Source organism: Chelon labrosus, assembly GCF_963514085.1.
Source record: "Chelon labrosus genome assembly, chromosome: 3".
NCBI classification, from domain to species: Eukaryota; Metazoa; Chordata; class Actinopteri; order Mugiliformes; family Mugilidae; genus Chelon; species Chelon labrosus.
Window position 1 is genome coordinate 2,859,311 of NC_140339.1, and position 23,989 is coordinate 2,883,299.

The 23,989-nt window shown below is 43.4% G+C and overlaps 1 protein-coding gene across 2 annotated transcripts; it reads right to left on the bottom strand.

Moving 5' to 3' along the window:
- Positions 1 to 1,617: 1,617 nt before the first annotated feature.
- Positions 1,618 to 19,409, bottom strand: znf408 (zinc finger protein 408). Of its 2 annotated transcripts, none has more exons than XM_084540885.1 (9): positions 19,335 to 19,409; positions 16,432 to 16,714; positions 14,745 to 14,803; positions 12,871 to 13,082; positions 9,968 to 10,608; positions 7,492 to 7,701; positions 7,073 to 7,196; positions 4,667 to 4,900; positions 1,618 to 2,696 (listed from the first exon to the last, which is right to left on the bottom strand). In XM_084540885.1, exons 2-9 carry the CDS (start codon positions 16,705 to 16,707, stop codon positions 2,071 to 2,073), a joined length of 2,382 nt encoding a protein of 793 aa, XP_084397011.1. In that variant the 5' UTR covers positions 16,708 to 16,714; positions 19,335 to 19,409; the 3' UTR covers positions 1,618 to 2,070. The 2 variants fall into 2 exon arrangements, with proteins under 2 accessions (XP_084397011.1, XP_084397012.1); XM_084540886.1 differs by lacking the exon at positions 19,335 to 19,409 and adding an exon at positions 17,209 to 17,718.
- Positions 19,410 to 23,989: the final 4,580 nt, after the last annotated feature.

Consider the following 23,989-nt stretch of genomic DNA (forward strand, 5'->3'; position numbering starts at 1 on the left):
GATGGGGTACCTGGGAAGGTACTTAGAGCATGTTGTAATGAACTCTCTGCTGTCTTTACCACCATTTTCAACTTATCTCTCGCTCAGGCCATTGTCCCCTCCTCTCTGAAATCAGCAACTATCATCCCCATACCCAAGAAATCATCATCAAATAGCCTAGCAGACTACAGACCCGTGGCCCTTACCCCTCTCATAATGAAGTGCTTTGAGAGACTGGTACTCAAACACGTGCAAGCTAGTCTCCCTCACTCCTTGGACAATCATCAGTTTGCATACAGGCCAAATAGATCCACAGATGATGCCTTATCTATTACTCTCCATGCTGCCCTGAGCCATCTTGAACAGAGAAACAGCTACGTCAGGATGCTTTTTGTGGATTATAGCTCTGCCTTCAACACAATTATCCCCGACATCCTGATCAACAAACTACTGACTCTCGGACTCCCCTCACCCACCTGCAGCTGGATAAAAGACTTTTTGTCAAACCGTCCACAGACGGTTCGAATTGGCCCTCACCTGTCTTCCACCATCACACTCAGCACCGGCTCACCTCAGGGCTGTGTGCTGAGCCCTCTTCTCTGTTCACTATACACCTTTGACTGCCTACCAACATTCTCCACAAACTCTATCATAAAGTTTGCAGATGACACCACCATAGTAGGACCTATAACGGGCGGGGACGAGTCTGCCTACAGACAGGAAGTGCAGAATCTGTCTGAGTGGTGCTCTGCCAATAACCTCATGTTAAATACCACAAAAACAAAAGAACTTATAATTGACTTCAGAAAGCATAGCACCCCCCACCAACCTCTCCTCATAAATGGTGAGTGTGTGGAGAGAGTCAACTCATTCAAATTTCTGGGCATCCATATCACAGACTGTTTCTCCTGGGCAACTAACACCACAGCCATTATCAAAAAAGCTCAGCAGCGCCTTCACTTCCTCAGGATACTGAGGAAAAACAACCTGAATGTGAAGCTACTGGTGTCCTTTTACAGATCCACTATCGAGAGCATCTTGTCATACGGCATCTCTGTGTGGTTTGCTGCATGTTCTGCAGCAGACAAAAAAGCCCTACAGAGAATTATAAAAAATGCAGAGAAAATCACTGGTTGCCCCCTCCCCCCCCTGTCAGATATTGCACTCAGCCGCACCCTTTCAAGAGCCAAGAACATCATCAAGGACAATACTCATCCTGGCCACCACTTGTTTCAACTGTTACCTTCTGGTAGGCGTTATAGGTCCATACAATCCAGTACCACAAGATTTAAAAACAGCTTCTTCCCAAACGCAATAGTCTTCCTAAACAAACACTGCTAAACCCAGCCACCTACTGTCACCTCTTGCACTTTAATAGTTGCACTATTTGATCATTGCTCTGTTTTACTCTTTTTACTGTGTTTTATATATGTCCTGATAGTGTGTTTTATATATGTCTTGAAATGTTTATTTATTGTATGTATGCACCCAGTGGAGTAGCGCTCCTAATTTCGTTGTATTGCAATGTACAATGACAATAAAGGCATTCAATTCAATTAATGTTACAGCTAGCAGTAGTTGATATGCAGCTAGCTAATTAGAGAGCTAGCAATTTTGCTACATTATTTTTTAATCTTAGACGGATCTTTGCAGGATAATAATCAGGTCCCAGCGGAGAGACTCCAGACAAACACACACAGACACAAACTGTACGTTGTATTTTTAGTCATTTTCTGCTTTGTTTCTTTTAACTCCAGGGAATAACTAGCTAAAAGTAGAAGACGCTGACGCCAGGCCGAGATATTTCTGGCGCAGCTTCACTTTGAATTTGACAGGATAAGTGTTCTGCATCAACAGCCACTGATGTTCTACAATCACACAAATCCATCAGTGAGGATGTTTAGAGATCAGACACACAAAAACAGACAAAGACAGACAAGTTCTCAAGATCAGAGAATGAGTTGTCCTCTCCTTTACATATAAACAGCTGCTCTTCAGAGATTGTTCAAAAACAGTTTGGAGGAAAAATAAATTAAAAAAAAAAACATTCATGACAAAGTTAGCCGAGATCATTTTAAAAATGTCCTCCTGTTATACTGTGTTTATCTCCACAGTCTGAGCCACAGAGCAGAGTCCGCTCTCCTCCTCCTGTAAGATCAGCAGCTCTCCCACCGTCTCCTCGCCGTGGACCACAATGCACTGCTCTGCCCTCTGAGATATCACCACCTCCACCAGCTCCTGCTCCGTCCCGTCCGACGTGATCATGGACATGTCGTCGTTCGCGTGGACATATACGACGGTGTGTTGGACGTTCGCTGAGGCCTCTCCGTCTTCTTCTGTCGAGGTTTCAGCTCTGTCAGACTTGTTTTCCTCTCCTCTTCCTCGTCCTCTTCTCCGCTTCACTTCAACTCCCTCCTTCTCTGCTTCTCTGATTTTAGGGAGCGAGCTCTTCTTGGGTCGACCTCGTACCGGCTTTGAGTGACTGCAGTCTAAAGTCACTGTAAACTCTTGTGCATCCTCTTCCTTGCTGCCGTTCGTGTCCTCTCCGTGTCCTCCCGCCACCTCCTTCTGAGTTCCTCCCTCTGTCCCGTGCTGAGCTTGGTGCCTCTGCAGACTTTGCCTCACGGTGTAGGAAGCTCCACAGTGGCAGCTGTACGGTTTCTCCTTCAGGTGGGACGACTTGACGTGCCTCCTCAGTTTGGTGGCCAACGTGTAGCCTGAAGGAAAAAATACACATGAATCAATATGGCGCCCGTCGTGGCTGACGTTTTTGCTTCACTCTCCCGACGACAAAACACTGAAGCACCTTGTTTTGGTCTTTCATTTTAGCCGATGTGAAGTATTTCGAGTCATTTACTCACACAAGAGGAAAATAGATTTGTCTGGGACTATTTTGAGTGGTGGGCCGATACATTTAGGGCTGCAGAATGGTGTCTAATGGGCTTTAGATCCGTGCACAATCCTTGTTCGGTGGATTGTTAGTTCATTAGTAGTACAGTCGTCCCTTGCCCCCATAAACCCCGTGATAAACAAGGGAACACTGTACTGTTGATTTTGTAATTTGTTGGCAGCACTTTAAAACTTCCTTAATCTCAGAATGATGCCGTACAAATGCAAACACACTAAATTAATTAAATAAAATGAAAATAAAAACACGCGCCGGGTGCCTGCGAGCCAGTCACGAGGGATAAAACTTCATCAATAATAAAAAAAAGTGTAAGCTCAGCATTAGTTTTTTTTGCTGTATAACGCCTCATAAAAAGAATATGTGGAGTTCCTTGTAATCGTCAGCTTGTGCTTTCCAGTCGTGTCTGCAGGTCGGACCATCTGCCGCCTGCTGAGAGAGATAAACAAGGCCAGCTGGAGGGGAATTGGCTCGGGCTTTTTCCTTCGATTCACTTCTTCACGGTTTATAGTCGCTTCACTCTCTTCTAAATTCACCAGCGGATCGGTCGAGAGTGGAATTTTGGGGGATCGAGGTTTCAGGTTCAACTGATCAGTCGTTAAGTTAACCATTTCCATGGAGACTAAATACAATGACGCGATCTGATTTATGTGTTTACATCAAAACGTTAATCACTAGAGGACTTCATTGACAAAGTGGTTCTGCTACTGGAGATGGAAGAGTAGAAGAAGAGTGAGGAGGAGTAGAAAGAGGAGAAAAAGAAAATGGAGGAAGAGGAAGGAGGTAGAGGATGTGCAGGAAGAAAGAAGAAAGATGAGGAGGAAGAGGAAAAGGGAGGACAAGAAGAAGACACAGAAGGAGGATGAGGAGGAGGAGGAGAAGTAGCAGGAGGAAAAGAAGGGGAGGGAGGAGGACGAAGAAGGAAGAGAACAAAAAGTAAAAGGATGACGAGAAAGAGAAGAAGAGGATGGAGGAAGAGGAGGAGGGAGAGAAGAAGAAAAGGAACAAGGAGGAGGAAGAGGAGGCGTAGAGGAAGAAAGAAAAAAGAAGAGGAGAAGAGGAACAGGAAAGAATAGGTGGAGAAGGAAAAGAAGGAGGAGAAGGAGGACAAAGGAGTAGAAGAGGAAGAAGAAAGTGGAGGAAGAGGAAAAAGGTAGAGGATGTGCAGGAAGAAAGACGAAAGGAGGAGGCTAGAAGGAGGAAGAGAAGGAGAAGGAAGAGGAGGATATGGAAAAGAAGAAGTAGGAGGAGGAAAAGACGGGGAAGAAAGAGTAGAAGGAGAAGGAAGAGAAGAAGGAGAAGAGGATTAAGGAAGAAAATACGAGGAAGAGAAGAAGAAAACGAAGGAGGAGGAGGAAGAGGAGGGGAGAGGAAGAAAGAAGAAAAGGAAAAAGGGAAGAGGAGAAGAGAAACAGGAAAGAATAGGAGGAGAAGAAGCAAAAGGAGGATGAGGAGGAAAAGAGGAACGGGACGTAAGAGGAACGGGACGTAATAGGAGGAGACGGAAAAGACAAAGGAGGAGAAGCAGAGGAAGAAGGAAGTGATCCAGAAGGAGAAGAGGAAGAATGAGAAGGACAAGAAGGAAAAGAAGAAGAACATCAAAAGTTGAAACTATAATCAGCTACTTTTAAAAAGTTAAACTCTTCCAGACTCAACGGCGTCAACAGAGACGCTTCAGTGATCAGGACAGATGTTCAGGGACAGATGTTCCCAGATGAGGCCAGAAATCTTCTACTTAACCAGAAGATACTTTTTAAGTTATTAATGTCCCGTCCTCCTAACCTTTCCCACAGATAGGGCAGCGATGGGGTCTCTCTCCCGTGTGCAGCCTCTCGTGGGACCTCAGGCTGTGGGGGTCCCTCAGCGACTTCCCACAGTAGCTGCAGAGGAAACCTCCTCCGGTGTGAGAGAACATGTGCCGGCGGAGTTCCGGTTTCTGGGAGAACGTCTGGTTGCACTCGGAGCAGGAGAACGGCCTCTCGCCGCTGTGAATCCTCAAATGGCTCTCCAGGTTTCCTGAGCCAAACAAACAAACAAACAGACAGACTGAGAGGTGGTGGTCGCAGCGGGAGCGAGGCAGAGTGAATGTTTGTCCAATAAAGTGTGAAGACTGAGCTCTCCCAGAAAATGGATGCTGTCACTGTGATGGATGAAAACACAAATTAGAGGAATTGATCACAGCTGGACGCTTCCTCCGAGCCAACGTGTAATCATCTCCTGCTGAAAAATAATCAAGTCGTCTTGAACTCGTCCACGTGACCGCGACAAATTTACAATTAAATGAAAACTTCTTTTATTTTGGGGAGTTCAGGTGAGCAGATCAATATCAATTAGATTTCTTTTTGTGTTGTGTGTAAAGAGTTCGCTGTGGGAGGTTGTTTGAAGTGGGAGCAGGAGGAAATAGTTTCTCTCGTTTTTAACGACTCTGACGACAAACTGACGTCTGGAGTTTCCAGGAAGGACAGAAATGTGGAAGAGTGAGCAGTTCAGTATTCTTCTTCTTGTTCTTTCTACTTCTCCTGTCTCTACTTCTTTTTCTTCTTCTTCGTCACCTGTTTCTTTCTCCTCTTATTCTTATCTTTCTCCTCCTCCTTCTTCATCTTCTTCTACTCTATCAACTCATGTCAGAGCGATAAAGATGGAGAAGCAAACTTCTACACCTCCTTCCATCCCTCCCTCTTCTTCTCCTCTCCAAGTTTCTTCTTCAGAAGTTTTCTGCTCCTTCTTCTCTATCTCCTCCTCTTTTTCATGATCCCTTCTTCTCGTACTTCTCATTCCCCTTCTCGTCCTTCCTGTTCTTCTCCTTTTTCTCCTTCCTCTTCCTGTTTTTCACTGCCTCCTCCTCTTCTCCATACCTAGGAGACATCTGCTCCTTCATCTCTTCTATCTCTTATTTCTTCCTTCTCTTCTACCTTGTCCTTACCCTCTCTCGTAAAAAAAAGTAGGAATAGCCTTCTATTTCTCCTCCCTTCTACTTCTTCTTCTCCTCCTCTCTTTTATCATCCTCCCTCCTTCTCATACTCCTTCTTCTCTTACTTCTCCTTCACCTTCTCTGCTACCTTCTCCTTCCTGTTCTGCTGTTTATTTTTCTCCTTCCTCTTCTCAAGTTTTCCTCTTCCTACTCCTCCTCTTCTTCTCCATAGGTAGGAGACATCTGCTCCTTCATCTCCTCTACCTCTTATTTTTTTCTTCTCCTCCTCCTCTCCGCTTTCTTCTCCTTCCTCCTCCATCAGTTTAGATGTTTTATTTAAAATAAAAAAGGAGGAGAAGAAGGAGGGCGAGAAAAAAAAAAGAGGAAGGAGGAAAAGGAAAGAAGGAGGAGAGAAAATGGACAAGAGGGAGGAGATGATGCAGAACAAAAAGAAGGAGGAGAAAGAAAAGGTGAAGGGGGTGAAGAAGAAGAAGAGGAAGAAAGTAGAGGAGAAGGAGAAAATTAGGAAAAAAAGAAGAGGAGAAGAAGAAGAAGCAGAGGACAAGGAAGAGGAAGAGGAATGTAGAAAAAGGAGGGGAGAGGAATGAGATGAAGAGGATGAAGGAAAAATTTGGAGGAGAGAAAGAGGAAGGAAGAAAAGAAGACAAGAGGAGAAGAAAGAAAGGAGGAGGAGAATAAGAAGAAGAGGGAGGAGAAGGAGAAGAGGAAGAAGAGGGAACAGGAGAATACGAGGAGGAAGTAGGACGAGGAGGAGAAGAGCTTGGAGGAAGAGGAGGAGGAGAAAATTAGGAAAAAAGGAGAGGAGGAGAACAAGAAGTAGAAAAAGGAGGATGAGAAGAAGCAGGGGAATGAGGAATGTGGAAGAGGGAAGAGGAGGAGGGAGACGAAGAGGATGAAGGAAAAAGGAGAGAAGAAAAAGAAGGAGGGGGGATGAAGAAGAAGAAGATGAGGAGAAGAAGAAGAAGCAGGAGGAGAAGGAGGGAGAGGAATGTAGAAGAGGGAGGGAAGAGGAAGGAGATGAAGAGAATGAAGGAAAAAGGAGGAGAGAAAAAGGAAGAGAAGAGAAGAAGACGGAGGAGGAGGAGGAGGAGGAGGAGAGGCAGGAAGAACATTGTGATCATAATCAGTTGAGGAAATAAAAAGTGTTCCAGCTTGTTCAACCTGCTGTCAGACAGACAGACAGACATGTGGCCACATCTGCATTTCAAACACCTGGCTGTGAGGCGCAGCTTCACATCTGGACGTCGGCCTTTTACCTTTCTGACAGAAGCGCTTCCCACAGTGTGGACAGATGTGAGGCTTGTCCCCCGTGTGGAGCAGCATGTGGTTCCTGAGGGAGCCGGAGTTGGCCAGCAGCTTGGGGCAGACCGAACACTTCACCTGGAAACATCACATTCTTCTTAATTACTTAAAGTTCAAAGTCGTGTTCAGGAAGAAAAAAAAAGACTCATGAAAATTTAAAGACCTCACATGAGTGATTTTAGAAACATTTTTTTAAAAGCTGTGTTTAAGTCTGAAATAGCTGCAGGGGGGGTCGGTGAAGCGGCAATTTAAAATATTCTTCACGAAAGGTTGAAGAAAAATGAATCAATTAAGCTTCTCCTTTTTATTGAAAACCACTACGATTAGAAAATGTCACCGCAGATGAGTGATCTGAGTCCAAACCCGTTCTTACCTTCAGGGGCCGCGCGTAAATCACTTTGCTGCAGTGGAGGAGGCGGTGGATGCGCAGCGACGGCCGCCGAGCGAACGCCTTCCCGCAGTTCTCGCAGGTGTACGGTTTCTCCCCCGTGTGCAGGACCATGTGCTCTTTGAGGTCTCGCTTGAGGCCGTACGTCTTCTCGCAGTGAGGGCAGGAGAACGGGCGCTCGCCACGGTGACTCATCTGCAAATAACACCGCCATCATCATTTTAATACGCATTACTACCGCTGATATTTTTAAACCTCTCCGGGACGGATAAATGGCTACTCTGCACGATGACTAAGCTCTCAGTCGGCAAAGGAGACACTCAAAAACACACACAAGAGGTTTGTTTTGTTTTTTTTAAAACTCCGGTGGATAGCTGAACGAGCCGGATAACAACTCTGAGAAAGGATTCAGAAGACGGTAAACATCAGCTCTTAGTGTCAGTCACTGAGAATCAAAGACGGAAAAACTTCCTCCTGAATTTTGCACCGCTGTTGAAAAGACTAGAAAAACAAACTGAAAGAGCTGCAGAGAGGGAAGGAAGGAAGATTTTTGGCTTATCACAGATAAACTTTGCTTCGCTGCAAACGTCAGCTGATGAATTGCACCATAGAAAGCAGTCAGTGTTTTTTTTTTACCTGCCTCCAAATAAATCTTAACAGAGCACATTTTTAGAAAAACTAAAATATCAGCCAGAATGCTGCAGTAAAATATTTTGATATTGATATTAGCCCAGTGTTCATTATGATTTAGAAATATCTTTTAAGTCTTATTAGTCACATTTTAGTCAGTTTTCTAGTTTTAGTCGACATAAAGTCAACTTTTAATTATTACATTTAGTCAAACTGCAGCTAATAACATTTTATACGTCATCTTAGGGGCGCTGGAGCATATCCCACCCTCGACAGGTCTCCAGTCTATCTCAGGGCTAACACTCACACTCACACCTACGGCCAATTTAGAATCACCAATGAACCTAACCAGCATGTCTTTGGACGGGGGGAGGAAACTGGAGAACCTGGAGAGAACCCACGCAGACACAGGGAGAACATGCAAACTCCACACAGAAAGGAACCAGTTAGATTAGAACCCAGAACCTTCTTGACGTGCTAACTTAATTAAGTTTATATATGTAGCAGTCACTTTAATCTGGGCTATACTGATACTGCCTGCTGTGCTGTGTTTGATCATTTATAAGTCTGGATCATGCATTATAGATAAATAAAAGAGGGAGCATACACAAGAAAGGTCTATCTATCTATCTATCTATCTATCTATCTATCTATCCACAATTTTACTTAAATGCTAAATGCACTCTACTGTCCACTGTTGTGTCAGTGAAAAGTCAAAAGACAATAACTTCATCTAGTGCAAACCCGTGAGAGGAAGGAGAAGAATACAGAGGAGGAGAAGGAGACAGCCGAGGGGGAGGAGGAGGAGAAGAGAATGAAGGAAGAGGAGGAGAAGGAGAAAATTAGGAAAAAAGAAGAGGAGGAGAAGATGACCAAGAAGACAGAGGAGAAGGAGGGAGAGGAATGTAGAAGAGGGAGGGGGGAGGAAGGAGACTAAGAGGATGAAGGAAAAAGAGGAGAGAAAGAGGAAGGAAGAGGAGAAGATGGAGGAGGAGGAAGAGAAGGAAAGGAGGAGAAGAAGACGACGGAGGAGAAGAGGAAGAAGAGGGAGCAGGAGAAAATTAGGAAAAAAAGAAGAGGAGTAGAACAACAATAAGAAGAAAAGGGAAGAGGAGAAGGAGCAGGGGAATGGGGAATGTAGAAGAGGGAAGAGGAGGAGGAGGGAGACGAAGAGGATGAAGGAAAAAGAGGAGGAGAGAAGAAAAAGAAGGAGGAGAAAGAAAATGATGAGGTGAAGGGATGAAGAAGAAGAAGAGGAAGGAAGTGGAGTAGAAGGAGAATATTAGGAAAAAGAGGAGGAGGAGGAGAAGAAGAAGCAGGAGGAGAGAGGAATATAGAAGAGGAAGGGGACAGGAAGGCGACGAAGAGGATGAAGGAAAGGAAATGGAGGAGGAGGAGAATACAAAGGAGGAGGAGGAGGAGGGGAAGCATACAAAAGAAAGGTGTATCAATAATTTTACTTAAATGCTAAATGCACTCTACTGTCCACTGCTTAAATATGTGTCAGTGAAAAGTCAAAAGACAATAACTTCATGTAGTGCAAAACAGGGACCAGTAAAGTACTTAGATGAGACTTCTAGTCGCATGAATATCATATTGTGATCGTGATTCTCCTTCAAATGTCGTATTCTTCCATCTAATTTGTGGCCACAGGGCCCAGATATCAAAGATCAGATTAACATTAACATCCTAGTCTCATCTCAACTCGTTAATATTTCTTCGTAGTTTTTAATCATCAGATATTAGTTTCAGCTCGTCAACGTTTTAGTCATCACAGACTAGAAGTTTATAGGAACAAGCTGTAAGTAAATTAGTGAAGTAAATAATCCACCTGGTGCGCTCTGAAGCTTTCTGCAGAGGTGTAGTTTTTCCCGCACTCCTTGCAGTTGAACGGCTTCTCCTCTGTGTGACTGAACTGGTGCTTCTTCAGGTGACCCATCTGGTAGAACTTCTTCCCACAGCTGGAACACCTGTACCGCCGCTCTCTGTTCTCCGTGAGGCCGGAATGTGCCGCGGGCGTCGACTCGACATCGGGGCGCGACGCCTTCGCGGGAACCCTGGCGCCTTCGTCGGACCGCCGGCTCTGTGCCTCGGCCTGTTTGGGTGAGTCGGGTCGTCTCACCCGGCTGCTCAGGCTGTGGACCCGTCGTGGCTTAGCGGCCAGGCGGGAGCTACAGCGGACGGAAGGAGTCGCCTCTCCGTCCACAGCAGACTGGACGCTCTCTGTCCTGACTGTGTTTTCAGTCAAAGTTCTGTCAGCGCTGTCGTCTGTGATTGTCCTGACTCTCCTCTTCCTCCTGTTTGTTGTTGCGTTACTACTTTTGATGCTTGGGTTTTTATGCTGTTCCTCCTCCTCTTCCTCACCCTCTTGCGTCCTCTCCTTCTGTTTGTCACCTATCTCCCCTTCCTTCTCAGCAACGATCGTCGGAACAAAAGGCTCTGGATCGTTTTTTGTCGACTCCACCTTCTCATCTGTCCAGTAAGAACAAAAAATAAAGTTACTGTTCATTAAAAATAATAAGTGGACAAAAGTGTCCAGCTTTAAGTGTTCACACCTGACATTAAAATGTGTCTCCACATGCGTCCACAACCACCACTTGAGATCTAATCTCAGTTTGTCTGTATGTAAATAAAAACCAACCTACTGTTGTATCAGAACCATGAACATCTGTTATGTTGTGTGTGCGTCATGACTTGGGGAGATGGTACATATTTTGGGACAAGCACACATGTTCTCTCACTCATCTAGCTCCTTATACACCGATCAGCCACAACATTAAAACCACTGACAGGAGAAGTAAATAATATTTAAACCATCTTGTGACAATTCAATGTTCTGCTGGGAAACTTCTGGACCTGGCATTCATTGGTGTGGATGTTACTTAGACATGTAGCACCCACCTAGACCAGACCAGGCACCCCCACCCCATAGCAATGATACTCCTTGATGGCAGCAGCCATCCCCAGCAGGATGCAGCCTGACACAGACACACACACAAAAACACTTTAGGAACAAACTCAAAAAGGTGTTGACCTGGCCTCCAAATTCACTAGATCCCAAACTGATCAAGTATCTGTGGGATGATCCACAGAGGCCCCTCCCCTCAAAGGACCCCCACTAACAACACCACAGGACACCCTCAGAAGGCCCATGTCCATTCTCTGATGAGTCACGACTCTTGGAAGATGACTGATCGGTGTACTCCCATTCGTGTCACATATGTATTCATTCACAGTAATGTTTACAATCCTTTTTTGGTGCTTCTTTCATCTACTCATTGATGTGTTCGTGCCTGTTCTGCCTCTTAATCTAATTAATATTTGCTACCACACAACAATGCAAATTTCCTGCAGGGAACAACCGCCTCTTATCTTATTATCTTTCATTTAGTATTCATAATTGTTTTGGAGATGCGTCCACGATTTATGGGCTCAATCTGTCTGAATCGAGGGCCTGGCTTTAATAAGATATCCACAGTCTGTTGCTGCTGGGTATTTTCTGCATGAAGCTCTTCTTTAATGTCCCATCAATTACAAAGCAGCAATAATAAAGGATTAGCAGAGATGGAGAGCACATCTACTCCGTTAGATTAATGATTGCGTTTTCTTGCTTGGTGTTTCCGTTTAATTGCAACAAGTTAAAAATGATTCATGGGTCTAATCGTTCATCTCCAGCTTTCGTGCTCATGTTAAGCTTGTTTTAGCTGACTGGAGAATATTTATTTTTTCCTCACAAAGTTCTGAGCTGAAACTAACCAGTGAAGTCACCTTTTGTCTTACACCCAGAACATCTCGTTTTACTTTAACTAAGAATGTAGTTCTCAAACTGGATGGGATATAAGGCTTTCTGTGGTGAGTAATGAAAGTGGAGTTAAATGTTCCTCTGGCTCCTCCAGGTGGAGAGTGTGAATGTATTTGAAGGGACAGCGAAGGAAGACGTGGGTGTAAAATTGGAAAACCCTTCACTGGACAGTGGAGGTGGACTGAGACACAGTCCTGACATCTGTCCCCAGAAAGTTTTACCCCCAGTCAGATGTTGAGTCTGGACAGTTTCTGGCTTCAAATAAAAACCTAAACTCCCCTCCAGTCATTTAAAAGTAAAGATGCACCTTGGATGAGTCCACTTGCTTTTGTTTTAGCTTTGTTTGCAGAATACATTTAGCATCAATCCAGACTGTCTCAAGACACTTTACAGAACCCAGAACCTGAAACCTCCAGACCAGTACTGAGGCAGTGGTTGGAAGACAAACATTCCCTTTAACGGGAGGAAACCTTGAGCAGAACCCAGCTCGTATGGACTGACCCATCGGCTTGAGGCTGGAATATGAATAACAATTCCCAACAAAAGGAAGTGAACGGGAAACTTTAAGCAATTAACACTGGGCAAGTTGATTGGGCCACAGATCAGAAACATGCAGCTACGCAGATCAGAAACATGCAACCCTGTAAATCAGAGACATGCAGCTATGCAAATCAGAAACATGCAGCTATGCAAATCTGAAACATTCAGCTCGGCAAATCAGAAACATTCAGCTTTGCAAATCAGAAACACGTAGCTCTGCAGATCAGAAACATGCAGCTATGCAGATCAGAAATATGCAGCTACCAAATTCAGTTTGGTAATGATTTTGTTACTCGATAGTTTGTTATAAAATAGATTAAAGAAGATGCAAAGTTTCCCATTTTTTTAAATAAAGCATTAATCCTGCAGTCAAGCCTTTTACCAACTCTTACCTGCATGTCCGGCGGAGTCACGCGGAGAATGTGATTTGTCCGTTTCCTGACTTTTTCCCGCAGTGTTGTCATACAGCAGCAGCTCCGTTCCTGGCTGGATGTCCCGACACAGACGCAGACACACACCCACGCACTCGCCCTCACACACCTCTCCACACACACACTGCACAGTCACGTTCTGCTGGGCCCTGCTTCGCGCCTGGCAGGCAAAGCTGGAGGGAGAAAAGACACAAAAGTGCTGAAAACTGCATCGAATCCCAGTATTTATATTGCATTAATGTGCCTGAATGTGTGAAACATATTCATATAATTACAGCCTGCAGGGTATAAACACCATGAAACTCCAGTTAAAGCACATGAGGTTAATACGTGGGCTGAATGATTCATTTTTTTTTTGTTGTTTTTTTTTTTTTTTTAGAGTTTGTGCGACTACGCTCCCTGGTGGCCCGTCACAGGAGACTTATGGTCGGTTTCAGACTCTGGGAGAGAAAAATGGGCCAGATTAAAAATCAGGACACCAACACAGAGCACAGCCTGCAGCAGCAGAACATGTTGGCACTATATACAAAGCCAGAAGTAGAAGAACGAGCACACAGTGTTGACAAAACTGAACTCAATGTGATAAAAACATGAAAAATGGAGGGAGAACTGGTAGTAAGACTCTGAAACATTTATAGTATTAAGATAACAGGAAGAGACTAAATATTTTATTACCAAGTGTATAATATTTGATGCATCAGTATATAATGAACGATTCTGTTTCATACAATTTATTACTTGTCATCTTCTCCCTGGTGGATTTATCCATGCTCTGCAGTCAATAGCTTTTGGCAGCCGTTTCCAAAATGGCTCCTGTCATGGACTGAGTTTAGATTTTTTCAGCGGGAAATCCTAATTTACAAAAGGTTGCAGTAAGGTCTGTGCATTTGTTTGGTATTTTAAGTTTGCTTTTAAACCGAAAAAGGAATGGTTAATACTAGACTTAATTTTCTTCCTACTAACGTGATTTAAAAATTAAAAGTTTAAAAACAAATTAAAAACAAAAAGAATGATCCGTATTTTGCGTCAATGAAGCAGGAAGCAGCCTATAACATCTGGAATTTCCAGGTCTCTGTGGTCCAGGAAGAAGTCTTTGTGGTGACCACTGATCCAGGTCTCTCTGGTCCAGGAAGTAGTCTCTGTGGTGACCACTGATCCAGGTCTCTCTGGTCCAGGAAGTAGTCTCCGTGGTGCCCACTGGTCCAGGTCTCTCTGGTCCAGGAAGTACTTTCCATGGTGTCCACTGGTCCAGGTCTCTCTGGTCCAGGAAGTAGTCTCCGTGGTGACCACTGGTCCAGGTCTCTCTGGTCCAGTAAGTAGTCTCTCCATGGTGACCCTGGTCCAGGTGTCTCTGGTCCAGGAAATAGTTTCCATGGTAACCACTGGTCCAGGTCTCTCTGGTCCATGGATCATTGTGTTCAGCTCTAAATAAACCTGGTTCTTCTCCAGATTCAGAGATAAATTCAGACGACCAGATACCTTGAGTCAGAAAGTCTAATATTCCATCTGAATATTGTTCCAGAGTCATGTCCATGCTCCGTTTAGACCAACAGAAAGGATTTGAAATCACTGACTGATGGAAACTTCTTCTTCTTCTTCTTCACCTACAAACACTTCTGCTTTTATATGTTTTAAATAACGTCTGGTTTCTTCTTTAGTTCTTTTAGTTGTGTATCTTATATTATACAGCACTGAATCTGCCACAATGGCAATTTATTAAAACTCATCATTTGACAGATTAACACGTCATCTTAAAATATGAAGTATTTCTTGAACTTTATTGACATTATAAAAATCTATATCCAACGTCTGAGTGAATTACGGCGTCGACTTACTTGATCCAGACGTCTCTTTGTAGCAGAGCCTCTTGATTCGGTGCCATCCCCGTCAGTTCCTATAAAAACACATCAGACGTTATCTTACAGCTGCCTAAAAGATCAGAAGCTCATCATATATCTGCTGTGTGCATTTTGTACACAGTTCAGTACTTTGTAACGTTAATAAATGTTTTTGTCTATGTCTGACTCAGGCAGGTTGTTCTTTAAATCTTGGCATTTATTTTTTTTTAATATCTGCCTGGTTCTCGTCATGTTTACCACGACATAACTTCAGGTGGAAATCATATGACTGGTTCATAGGGTTAACACTTAAAGCAGAAGGACGTGCATTTACTGCGCTCCATCCGTCTGCAGCCGACACAACACGGCGTCATTGTGAAGAACCTCAAGGCCGACTCAACAATAAGACGTCTTTGCATCAGTCAGTCGAGAGGGATTCAGGTCTGGGGCTTCTTTTCAGGTGGATTGAGATTATCTGATGCAGGTAGAATGAGAGTCCTCTGCGCCTTCTCTGCAGAGAGTATTTCTGTACTGCAGCAATGCTTCTGGATAGCCCCGCGCTCGTTCAGGTGCAGCCACGATTCACACCCATACATGTGGTAATTGCTGGTTTCTGCACGAGCTAAATTTGACTACTGGTAATTTGTTCCTCGAAATGCGCACGAGTACGGGCACTTAAGATAAAGAGAGCCAGTTGAGCATACAGAGAAAGTCTCAATTATCATTTGGAAAAATGTCTGTAAACCAAAAAAATAAAAAACAAAAAAAAATCTTCTCAGTGTGTGGAGTTAATGAGCGTCAGCTGCATCGTACAGAAACAAAGATGTGAGTTTCAAGGCCTTAATTAAGACTGGAGCTATTAAATGAACACAGGCAAAGGAAATAAAGACTACAGTATATGGAGGTTTAATCTTGACAGGAAGCTGTTGCTGTGCTTTGCTGTAACGTCTCTAGGGCTGCAAGAACTCGTCGACATCAGATAAATGCGTCAATTTGCAATAAATTACCCAATTTTTACTAAAAATAAGAAAAATCCTTCATCCAAACGTCAAATGGGAGGAAATTCATTAAACAGAGACCCAGATGCTTAAGAGAAGCTGGCAGTTGTTAAAACTTTTATCCTGCAGAGGGCACAGGATAAAAGACAAGGTGGTTGCATACTTAATTAAAGATTAACAGACTACTGAGGAAGCTGTCGCAGCCGTAGACGTCTCAGAACGGGATTAAATATGAGAAACTAAAAACTGACAAATCACTTAAAACGCTCGGTTCATCTTTGCAAATCCAGATTATACTGTCTTTAAGGAATCTGACTGCTCAGAGAGACCGTTTTCAAAAAATTAGATAACAAGTTTTTATTTATCCTTAAGGGTCTGTGTACTTTTTAGTATTTCAAGTTTGGTTTTAGACTCTAAATAAAAAATAAATAAGGGTTAATCGATTTTCAATGTAAAAAGCATTGAATAAAAAAAGCTAAACAAGTAAATTCACCTTTTGTCTTTTAATATATGAAAAAAGAAAGAGAAGTATAGAAGAAAACAGTGATTATTTAATTCATACAAAACCAGTTCCTGTTTCGTTAAAGGCAAGTACAGCAGTTTTTATTTTTTTTTAAATAGTCTACAGACTACAGTTGTTTTCCAAGTTCTGGTTCCTGGTTTTAAAATCAGACCCTGAACTCTACCTTTTCTTCCTCTCCACTGTTGGTTTGACTTGTTTTGTGCTTCGCTGAGAGCTCCCCGTCTCGACCGGGGATTTCCGGATCAGCGCCATGCTCGGAGGCCCGCTCCGCGTCCCCCTCCCTCCCCAGCAGGGCTCCGGCCTCCAGCGAGCGGCCGACCCACCACAGCCCCGGCCTGCCCTCGCGGAGCCCCGAGGGCCCCACGGCGAAGCCCCGGGGAAGCAACGAGGAGAGAAGTGAGGCGAGAGCAGACGGGGCGGGAGGAACAAGACAAGCCATCAGCAGGCTGTAAGAGACAGAAATAAAACATAAACATGATGGTTTTTACTTTAGACTCCTGTATTTGAAGAAAACTTCCAGCTGCAGCACTTAAAAGTTTTTAGGCTTTTAAACAAACTTCACCTCTCTTTACATTTGCAATCCATCTCAATTTGTGTTTTATTTGACATTTTATTGTTAATTTCACTCCTCACTATGTCTATTCTTCTGGTTTCGACAGCTTGTTAGGAGCTCTTAAGACATCTGGAATATGTAAGCAAGTGACACAACACAGCGTCGGACAAAAGACATTGTTCTTGGAAAATGTAAAACCATTATGAAGAATCTCAAGGTTGAATCAACAATCGGTCGTCTGCATCAGGCAGCCGTGAGGCATCCAGGTCTGGGACTTTATTCTGGCAAAGATTTTTCTAGTTTCAGTCGCTTATTTGGAGCTTGCAAAATAAACATTATGATCTCAAGTAAAGCTAAAACACAAAATGTGAGAGAATAAATACCAACGTCTGGAGAGGAGAAGTGAATAACGTTGACCATCTTGTGACAGTTCAATGTTCTGCTGGGAAACTTCTGGACCTGGCATTCATTGGTGTGGATGTTACTTAGACATGTAGCACCCACCTAGCCCAGACCGGACACCCCCACCCCATAGCAATGACACTCCTTGATGGCAGCAGCCATCCTCCAGCAGGACAGGACACCCTCAGAAGGCCCATGTCCATTCTCTGATGATTCACCACAAGGGAGACCTGCACAATATTTGGAAGGTGGTCATAATGTTATGGCTGATCAGTGCATATTAATAATTTTATTAAATAATGACTGCATTTCCGACTCTGTGTCTCTGGAGATCAAAGCAGCCCTGACCCACTGAGGCCTGGACTCCTCTAGACCTCTGCTGTGGTATCTGGCGCCAAGACGTTAAATCCTGCAGCTTGTTTGTCCAAAGTGTCTCTCATATTCTGGTTTGGATTGAGATCTGGTGAATTTGGAGGCCAAGGTAACACCTTGAACTTGTTTCGCAACCCATTCCTACTGAAAGAGGCTCTCTGGGAAAAGTGTCTCCTTGAAAGGGTGGACATGGTCTCCATCAGAGCTTATGTTGACGTCAAAGTAACATCCACATGAATGTCAGAGCCCAAGGTCTCCCAGCTGAACGTTGTCCAAAGCACCACGCTGCCTTCACCGGCTTGTGCTTCCCAAATAAGCGACACACACCTGTGTTCATCAGACCAGACCCAGTCCTTCCATGTAGACCACAAACACGCTGGACAATCACAGCATAAACCATCATTTGTGTGGTTCCTTGAACTGTCTGCTGTGGCAGTTTTTTCCATAAACAAAGCAGTATCTTGTCTTTTCTTATCTCACCACCTTCTTCTGACTCTCATGTGTCCATTGATCAGAGGTCAGAGGTCAGAGGTCAGCACTGTGACACCCTGACTGGTCTGAGATCCACTCAATGATCAACCAACTTCCTCCTTTTCTTCTTCTTCCACTTTCTCCACTTCATATTCCGCTTCCTTCTCTACTTTCGCGTTCCTCCTCTTCTCTCCTCTTCTTGATACCTCTTCTTCCTCCTCGTCCAACTCTTCTCCTTCCTCTTCTTCACCGTACCCGTTCCTCCTCTTTCCTCCTCTACTTCTTCCTATTAATCTTCTTACACTTCCTCAACATCATATTCCGCTTCCTTCTCTACTTTCCTGCTCCTCCTCCTCCTCTTCTCTATACTTCTTCCTCCTTATCTTTCTTCTCTTCTCCTTCCTCTCCCCCATCCCCCTGTTCCTCCTCTTCTTCTTCTTTTTCATACTCCTCTACTACCTCCTTTTCCACCTCTTCATCCTTCTCAATGATCCTTGGTTTTTGTCCATGACATGTCTCTGGTTCCTGTTGATCGGTACTGACCGCTACAGACCAGGAACAAGAGCTGCACTTCTGGATATGTTCTGACCCAGTCGTCCAGACATCACAGTTTAGTTCTTGTCAAATTCTTCCACTTCGCCCATTTCTCCTGCTTCTAACTTCAAATCTGAGGACCACCTGACAGGTGTCATGACCACCAGATAATCAGTGTTATTCACTTTACCTGCCTGGTTATAATGTTATGGGGGATTCAAGTAATATTCCAGCATGCATATTGTTGTTATTCTCTGAACTAAAAGGGTTTTATCAACATATTTCAGTAACAATGGATCTAATCATGCAGGATAATCCGCCTCTGGCTGTCAGCAGCAGTCTCTCCAGTCTGTGAAGCTAACGCAGGGAAAACGCATTTCTGGCCAACAACAATCAACTAGCCGCCGCTAGCCTGTTAGCAGCTGGATGGATTTAAACAGAAGCACAGTCTCATTCAATAAATCATTAATGTTGTTTCGTTTGTTGTTTTTAATAGAAAACTATACTACCTAAGCTGTATTATTATTATTGTTATTATTATATGTATTAATATTATGAAATCCAACTGCGACATTGGGTATCGGTTGTTTTCCAGCTTCCAACTTTAACGCAGACAGTTAGCAGCGGTTAGCGAAATAACTGCAACGAATTTATGAGTCATTTTGAGAATTAAAATATCTCTGTACATGCATGACAGGCGAGCAGTGTCTTAAATTAATTATTTAGTGTTTTACCGGTTAATTTATTCCGCTATTAACTCCTGGAAAGCCATGTTTATCCAGCAAGAAAAAGCATCAACGGAAGTCCTCCGCCTCTGTGGTCCGACCGGAACAAGAACGTTGGTGACTTTGGTTCCGCGAACAGCCACGTCTGAAAATACGGTTAAAATACAATTATTGTGCAATAATATAACTATTTAATTATAATCTACTAAAAAAATAATAAATAAATTATTTATTTTACATTATAATACAAACATTAGTGGTGTTTTCAGAAAGTAACTGTACACGCTGCCGCATAATTATTTTTATTTTAAAAAAGAAGAAAAAGAAAACATAAAACAGAGAGAAGCAGACGTTTTAAACTTTTAAAAAATAATTAAAAATGACTTATAAACTTAAAATTATTGATTTTTCATCCCCACCATCTTTTCCATGATCAATTTCAGTCAATTAGCGTTAATTATTTAATTGATTGTGGTTGTAGTTGTGGCTGCAGAAGATGCTGGTAACTATATAATACAATGCAGTTGCAGCACAGGTTGAAACTTTTGGTGAAAGTGAATCAAAAAGAAGCTTGTTAACTTGTTCACAAAGGTTTAGTTCTGTCACTTTAAAGGGTCAGAGCGGGCTAACAGCAACAAGTTCTTAGCCGTATGTTACAGGTGACAAACATTTCTATTTTCTGTTAATGTCAAAAAGCGTCCTCAGGAGCAGAGAGGTGAGCCGGTGTGTACGTGAAGGGTGGAGTGCAGGAGCTCCTTTAAAGGACTCCATTCAGATACGAGGCAACTCTGACGCCATGCGCTACCCACCCTGTTGGGCAAACACAAATTTACAGTAATTTTATTATTACTATGAGTCAGTGTTCCGTCCTGTTTACCACAGAAACACTGCGCCCACTGAGACTCAGACCTGAGGCTGAAAGATGTGTTTGTCGTCCGAACATGGAACATCTGGGCGGTGACCCTCCGGGAATGATGGAGGACCGACTGATCTCTGCAGTTTTATGCTTCAGAGTCATACAAACATTATAAATGATCACCTGAAAAGGAAAAAGCACCGTTCAGTGATGTCTGTTCATTAGTAACGAGAGCATTTTAAAATATTCTGTCCTTGTAGCTCCTAATTTACTAATAATAAAATAAAATTACTGAATATAAGTATAAGTGTGTGGAACCATCATAAAACCTATCGGTGTGATCAGGTTGATGTATGCAAAGTAGCCCCAAGGAGTTAAATTACTTATTCCCTCAACAATGACCAGTTTTATTGGAGAAGCTTCCAGGTTTCAGTTCTAATCTGAGTTTTGTGCAGGTTTCTAAAACAACTAACATCAGGATGGAGATAAATTACTAAATATAACAAAATGTGTGCTTTCAGTGAGAGACTTTACAGCTTGTTCCAAAATGTGTATCATGTCCCTACGAGCGCTGTCCTTGGTTCTGAAGTAACAGTACTAGTCCATCCACTGATGCAGACTGCAAAACTGTGATGAGATCCCTGAACACATTCAAATAAGTAGGTATTTTGGATCTATCACGACCTGGGAGACTGAGAATCCTCTCAGACAGACTACACATACATAACGTCATATTCAGCAAATACTGTATGTCTCAAATGAGAGGAAACTGTACGTTAGTTGGGGACACCAGCGGAGTCCATCACCATCCATGGCCTGGAGGTGGAAGTAGTGGACCACTATAACAGCAGACTGGACTGGAGGGACAACAGTGATGCTGTGGACAAGAAGGGCCTGAGTAGACTCTACTTCCTGAGGAAGCTCAGGTCTTTTAATGTCTGCAGCAAGTTGCTGGAGATGTTCTACCAGTCTGTACTTTGCTGTGGTTTATTGGGGAAGCAGCACCAGCAGAAAGGACATAAGTAGGATCGACAAATTGATCCGAAAGGCTGGATAGGTGATCGGCAGAGAGTTGGAGACACGAGGACACTGGACAAACTGGTGTAGTAGATCAGATGGATTGTCCATGATGGAGAGCAGACTATAGAGGGACAGTGGAGCTCATTCTCCAACAGATTGATCCAGCTCCACAGGAAGTTCCTCCCGGGTCCAGGTCGCGGGGTCTTCCACCAGCTCCTCTGGAGGAATCCCCGGGCGTTCCCAGGCCAGACGAGAGATATAATCCCTCCATCGCGTCCTGGGTCGGCCCCGAGGTCTCCTTCCGGTGGGACATGCTCGAAACACCTCTCGTACGGGAGGCATCCTTACCAGATGCCCAAGTCACCTCAACTGACTCCTCTCAGCAGTGGAGGAGCAGCGGTTCTACTCTGAGCTCTTCCCGTATGTATGAGTTCAACTCACCTTTCTGTAACAGATAACTCCATGTTATTCATGTTAATGGACACTACTGCACCTTACTATCATCCCTGTGTATATTCTTTCTCTATTTCTTGTACATTTGTTCATATGCTAAAAAATTTTTGCTTATACTACTTTTATTTTATTCCACTAGATTTTACTTATATTTTATTGTGTTTTTGTATGTACTACGCTACTGTGACCAACCAATCAATAAAGTTTATCTAAGTTTTTTGTGGCAGATGAGTTCATATTTGCTGCTCTAGTGAACGTGTGCAGGATTGGTTCAAAATTAGAAGCAACAAAACACATGTTAAAGATATTTTTTGATGGTTTTTCTTGAAACAATCAACCACCTTATCCTCTCATGAGTAAATAAAACATCACCACAGCAGACACACACACACACACACACAGACACACGTGCAACAGTTAGTTCTCGGTCTTTGGTTTATTATGCAGCAGGTGACAGTATGTTTGACGGAGGCACAGCCCCCACATTCAGCATCAGTGACATAAAACAAGTGCACAAATGAAAGCAGTCGACGGTGACAGGAAAAAAATAAAACACTGCAGCGAGGTCACGTCCTCTGAAGCTGTGCACTGCACAGACTCGCGGGAGATGATTAGCGACTAAAAACACAGAACACGAAATACTCAGAGCATGACAAACTGTGGGCGATCACACACGAGACGTGGAGTTAGTACGAGTTATTGTGAGTCGCTGATGCTGCTGTGATTTCATACGACAGAACTGAATCAGTCCAGTAGAGACTCCGGCAGATAAAACTTTAGTTTAGTTCAGATATGATGAAATATTTCTTCTTCATTTTGACGACATAGCACGTTCAGTAGAGTTATTTTAAAGCTGTTTTATCTAAAGATGCATATACAATGTGATGTCCTCGCGTTATATTCTACTGTGCCCCAATAGATGTCTGTGTTTGTTTGCATACAGATCACAAAACTGAGATCGGATCTCAAGTGCTGGTTGGGGGCTCATTTTAGTAGCAGGTGTGAACACAGGTAGTTAAAGCTGTGAACAGATTGTTGGTTGTCCTCAACCTCTATGACCATTTTTAAATTAACTGGGAGTTAGTTAGGGAGTCAGGCACAGCCAAGATGGCGACTGGTGGAGACACCACACTGAGCTTCAGAACCTCTCGTTAGGAAAAACATGGGTGTCACCCGTCCATCTTTATATACAGTCATCAAAACAGACATGACAGGGGGTGATGCAAAGATTAAAACTACTTCTCATTTAATTCCTGACTAAAGTTTAATTTTCTAAGCTGTGCATCTTGCACCAAATCTACCTAAATTTGCAGATAACTGGATTTTTAAGGGCAGCAATGTGGCTTGGTGGTTTATACTCATGCCTGGTTAGGTTCATTGGTGATTCTAAATTGGCCGTAGGTGTGAGTGTCTCTCTGTGTTAGCCCTGAGATAGACTGGAGACCTGTCCAGGGTGGACAGCTGGGATAGGCTCCAGCCCCCCACACGACCCTTTACAGGACAAGCAGTTACAGAAGATGAATAAATTAATGGATTTTTAACTTGTGTAAAGTCTCAACTTCTTGTTCCATAATATGAAATGAAGCTTCATATCTGGCTTTTAAATTAAACAGGATCAAACTCTGACTGGCACTTCTTATACTCTGGAAGTTTGGCACTGTGGTGCCCTTTAGTCCTCTGGTGCTTTAACATCTGTCTTTACGCGTGGTTAAGTCTTAGCCAGATATAATCCAGATGTTCAGTGGAAATCTACGAGATATTTTTCCTCAAGTGTTCTGTTAAAACTGCTGGAAACTGTCCATGCCTGAATGTTTATCTCCAGGTGTTTATATCTTTAACCATACAGCTCTCTGTAAACGGCAGCAAGGTGTCTCTTGTAAAGGAGGGAAAATGAAACCTTGAACTGCTCTGACTGTGAGCAGAAAGCAGCAGGGAGGACAGAAACCAGAGGGGGAGTCGGATGACTGACGTGAACTTTCAAAAAAGCAAAATAACAAAAACTAAACTGATTCCCTTGAACTGTGCCAGAGGAGTGTCTCCCCCCTCCCTCCCCTCCCTCCCCCCTGCAGTGCTTCTCTTCAAACAGACATTAGATAAATCTAAGAGGCGTTGTAGGTATCCAGACGTCGTACTGGTACCTGACGCCAGCACAGATCTACAGGGAACCAGACGGATGTTAAAGTCTGTGAGCGGAAAACAAAGACTTCACGAAACAAATCAATATTCCAAAACCTCAATAAAGCAATAAAATTATTATATCTATTTAAAATATATTAGGGAGGGACGGAACAAAGAGAACGATCACATTACCATAAGGTAGCACCTTTCATGTGGA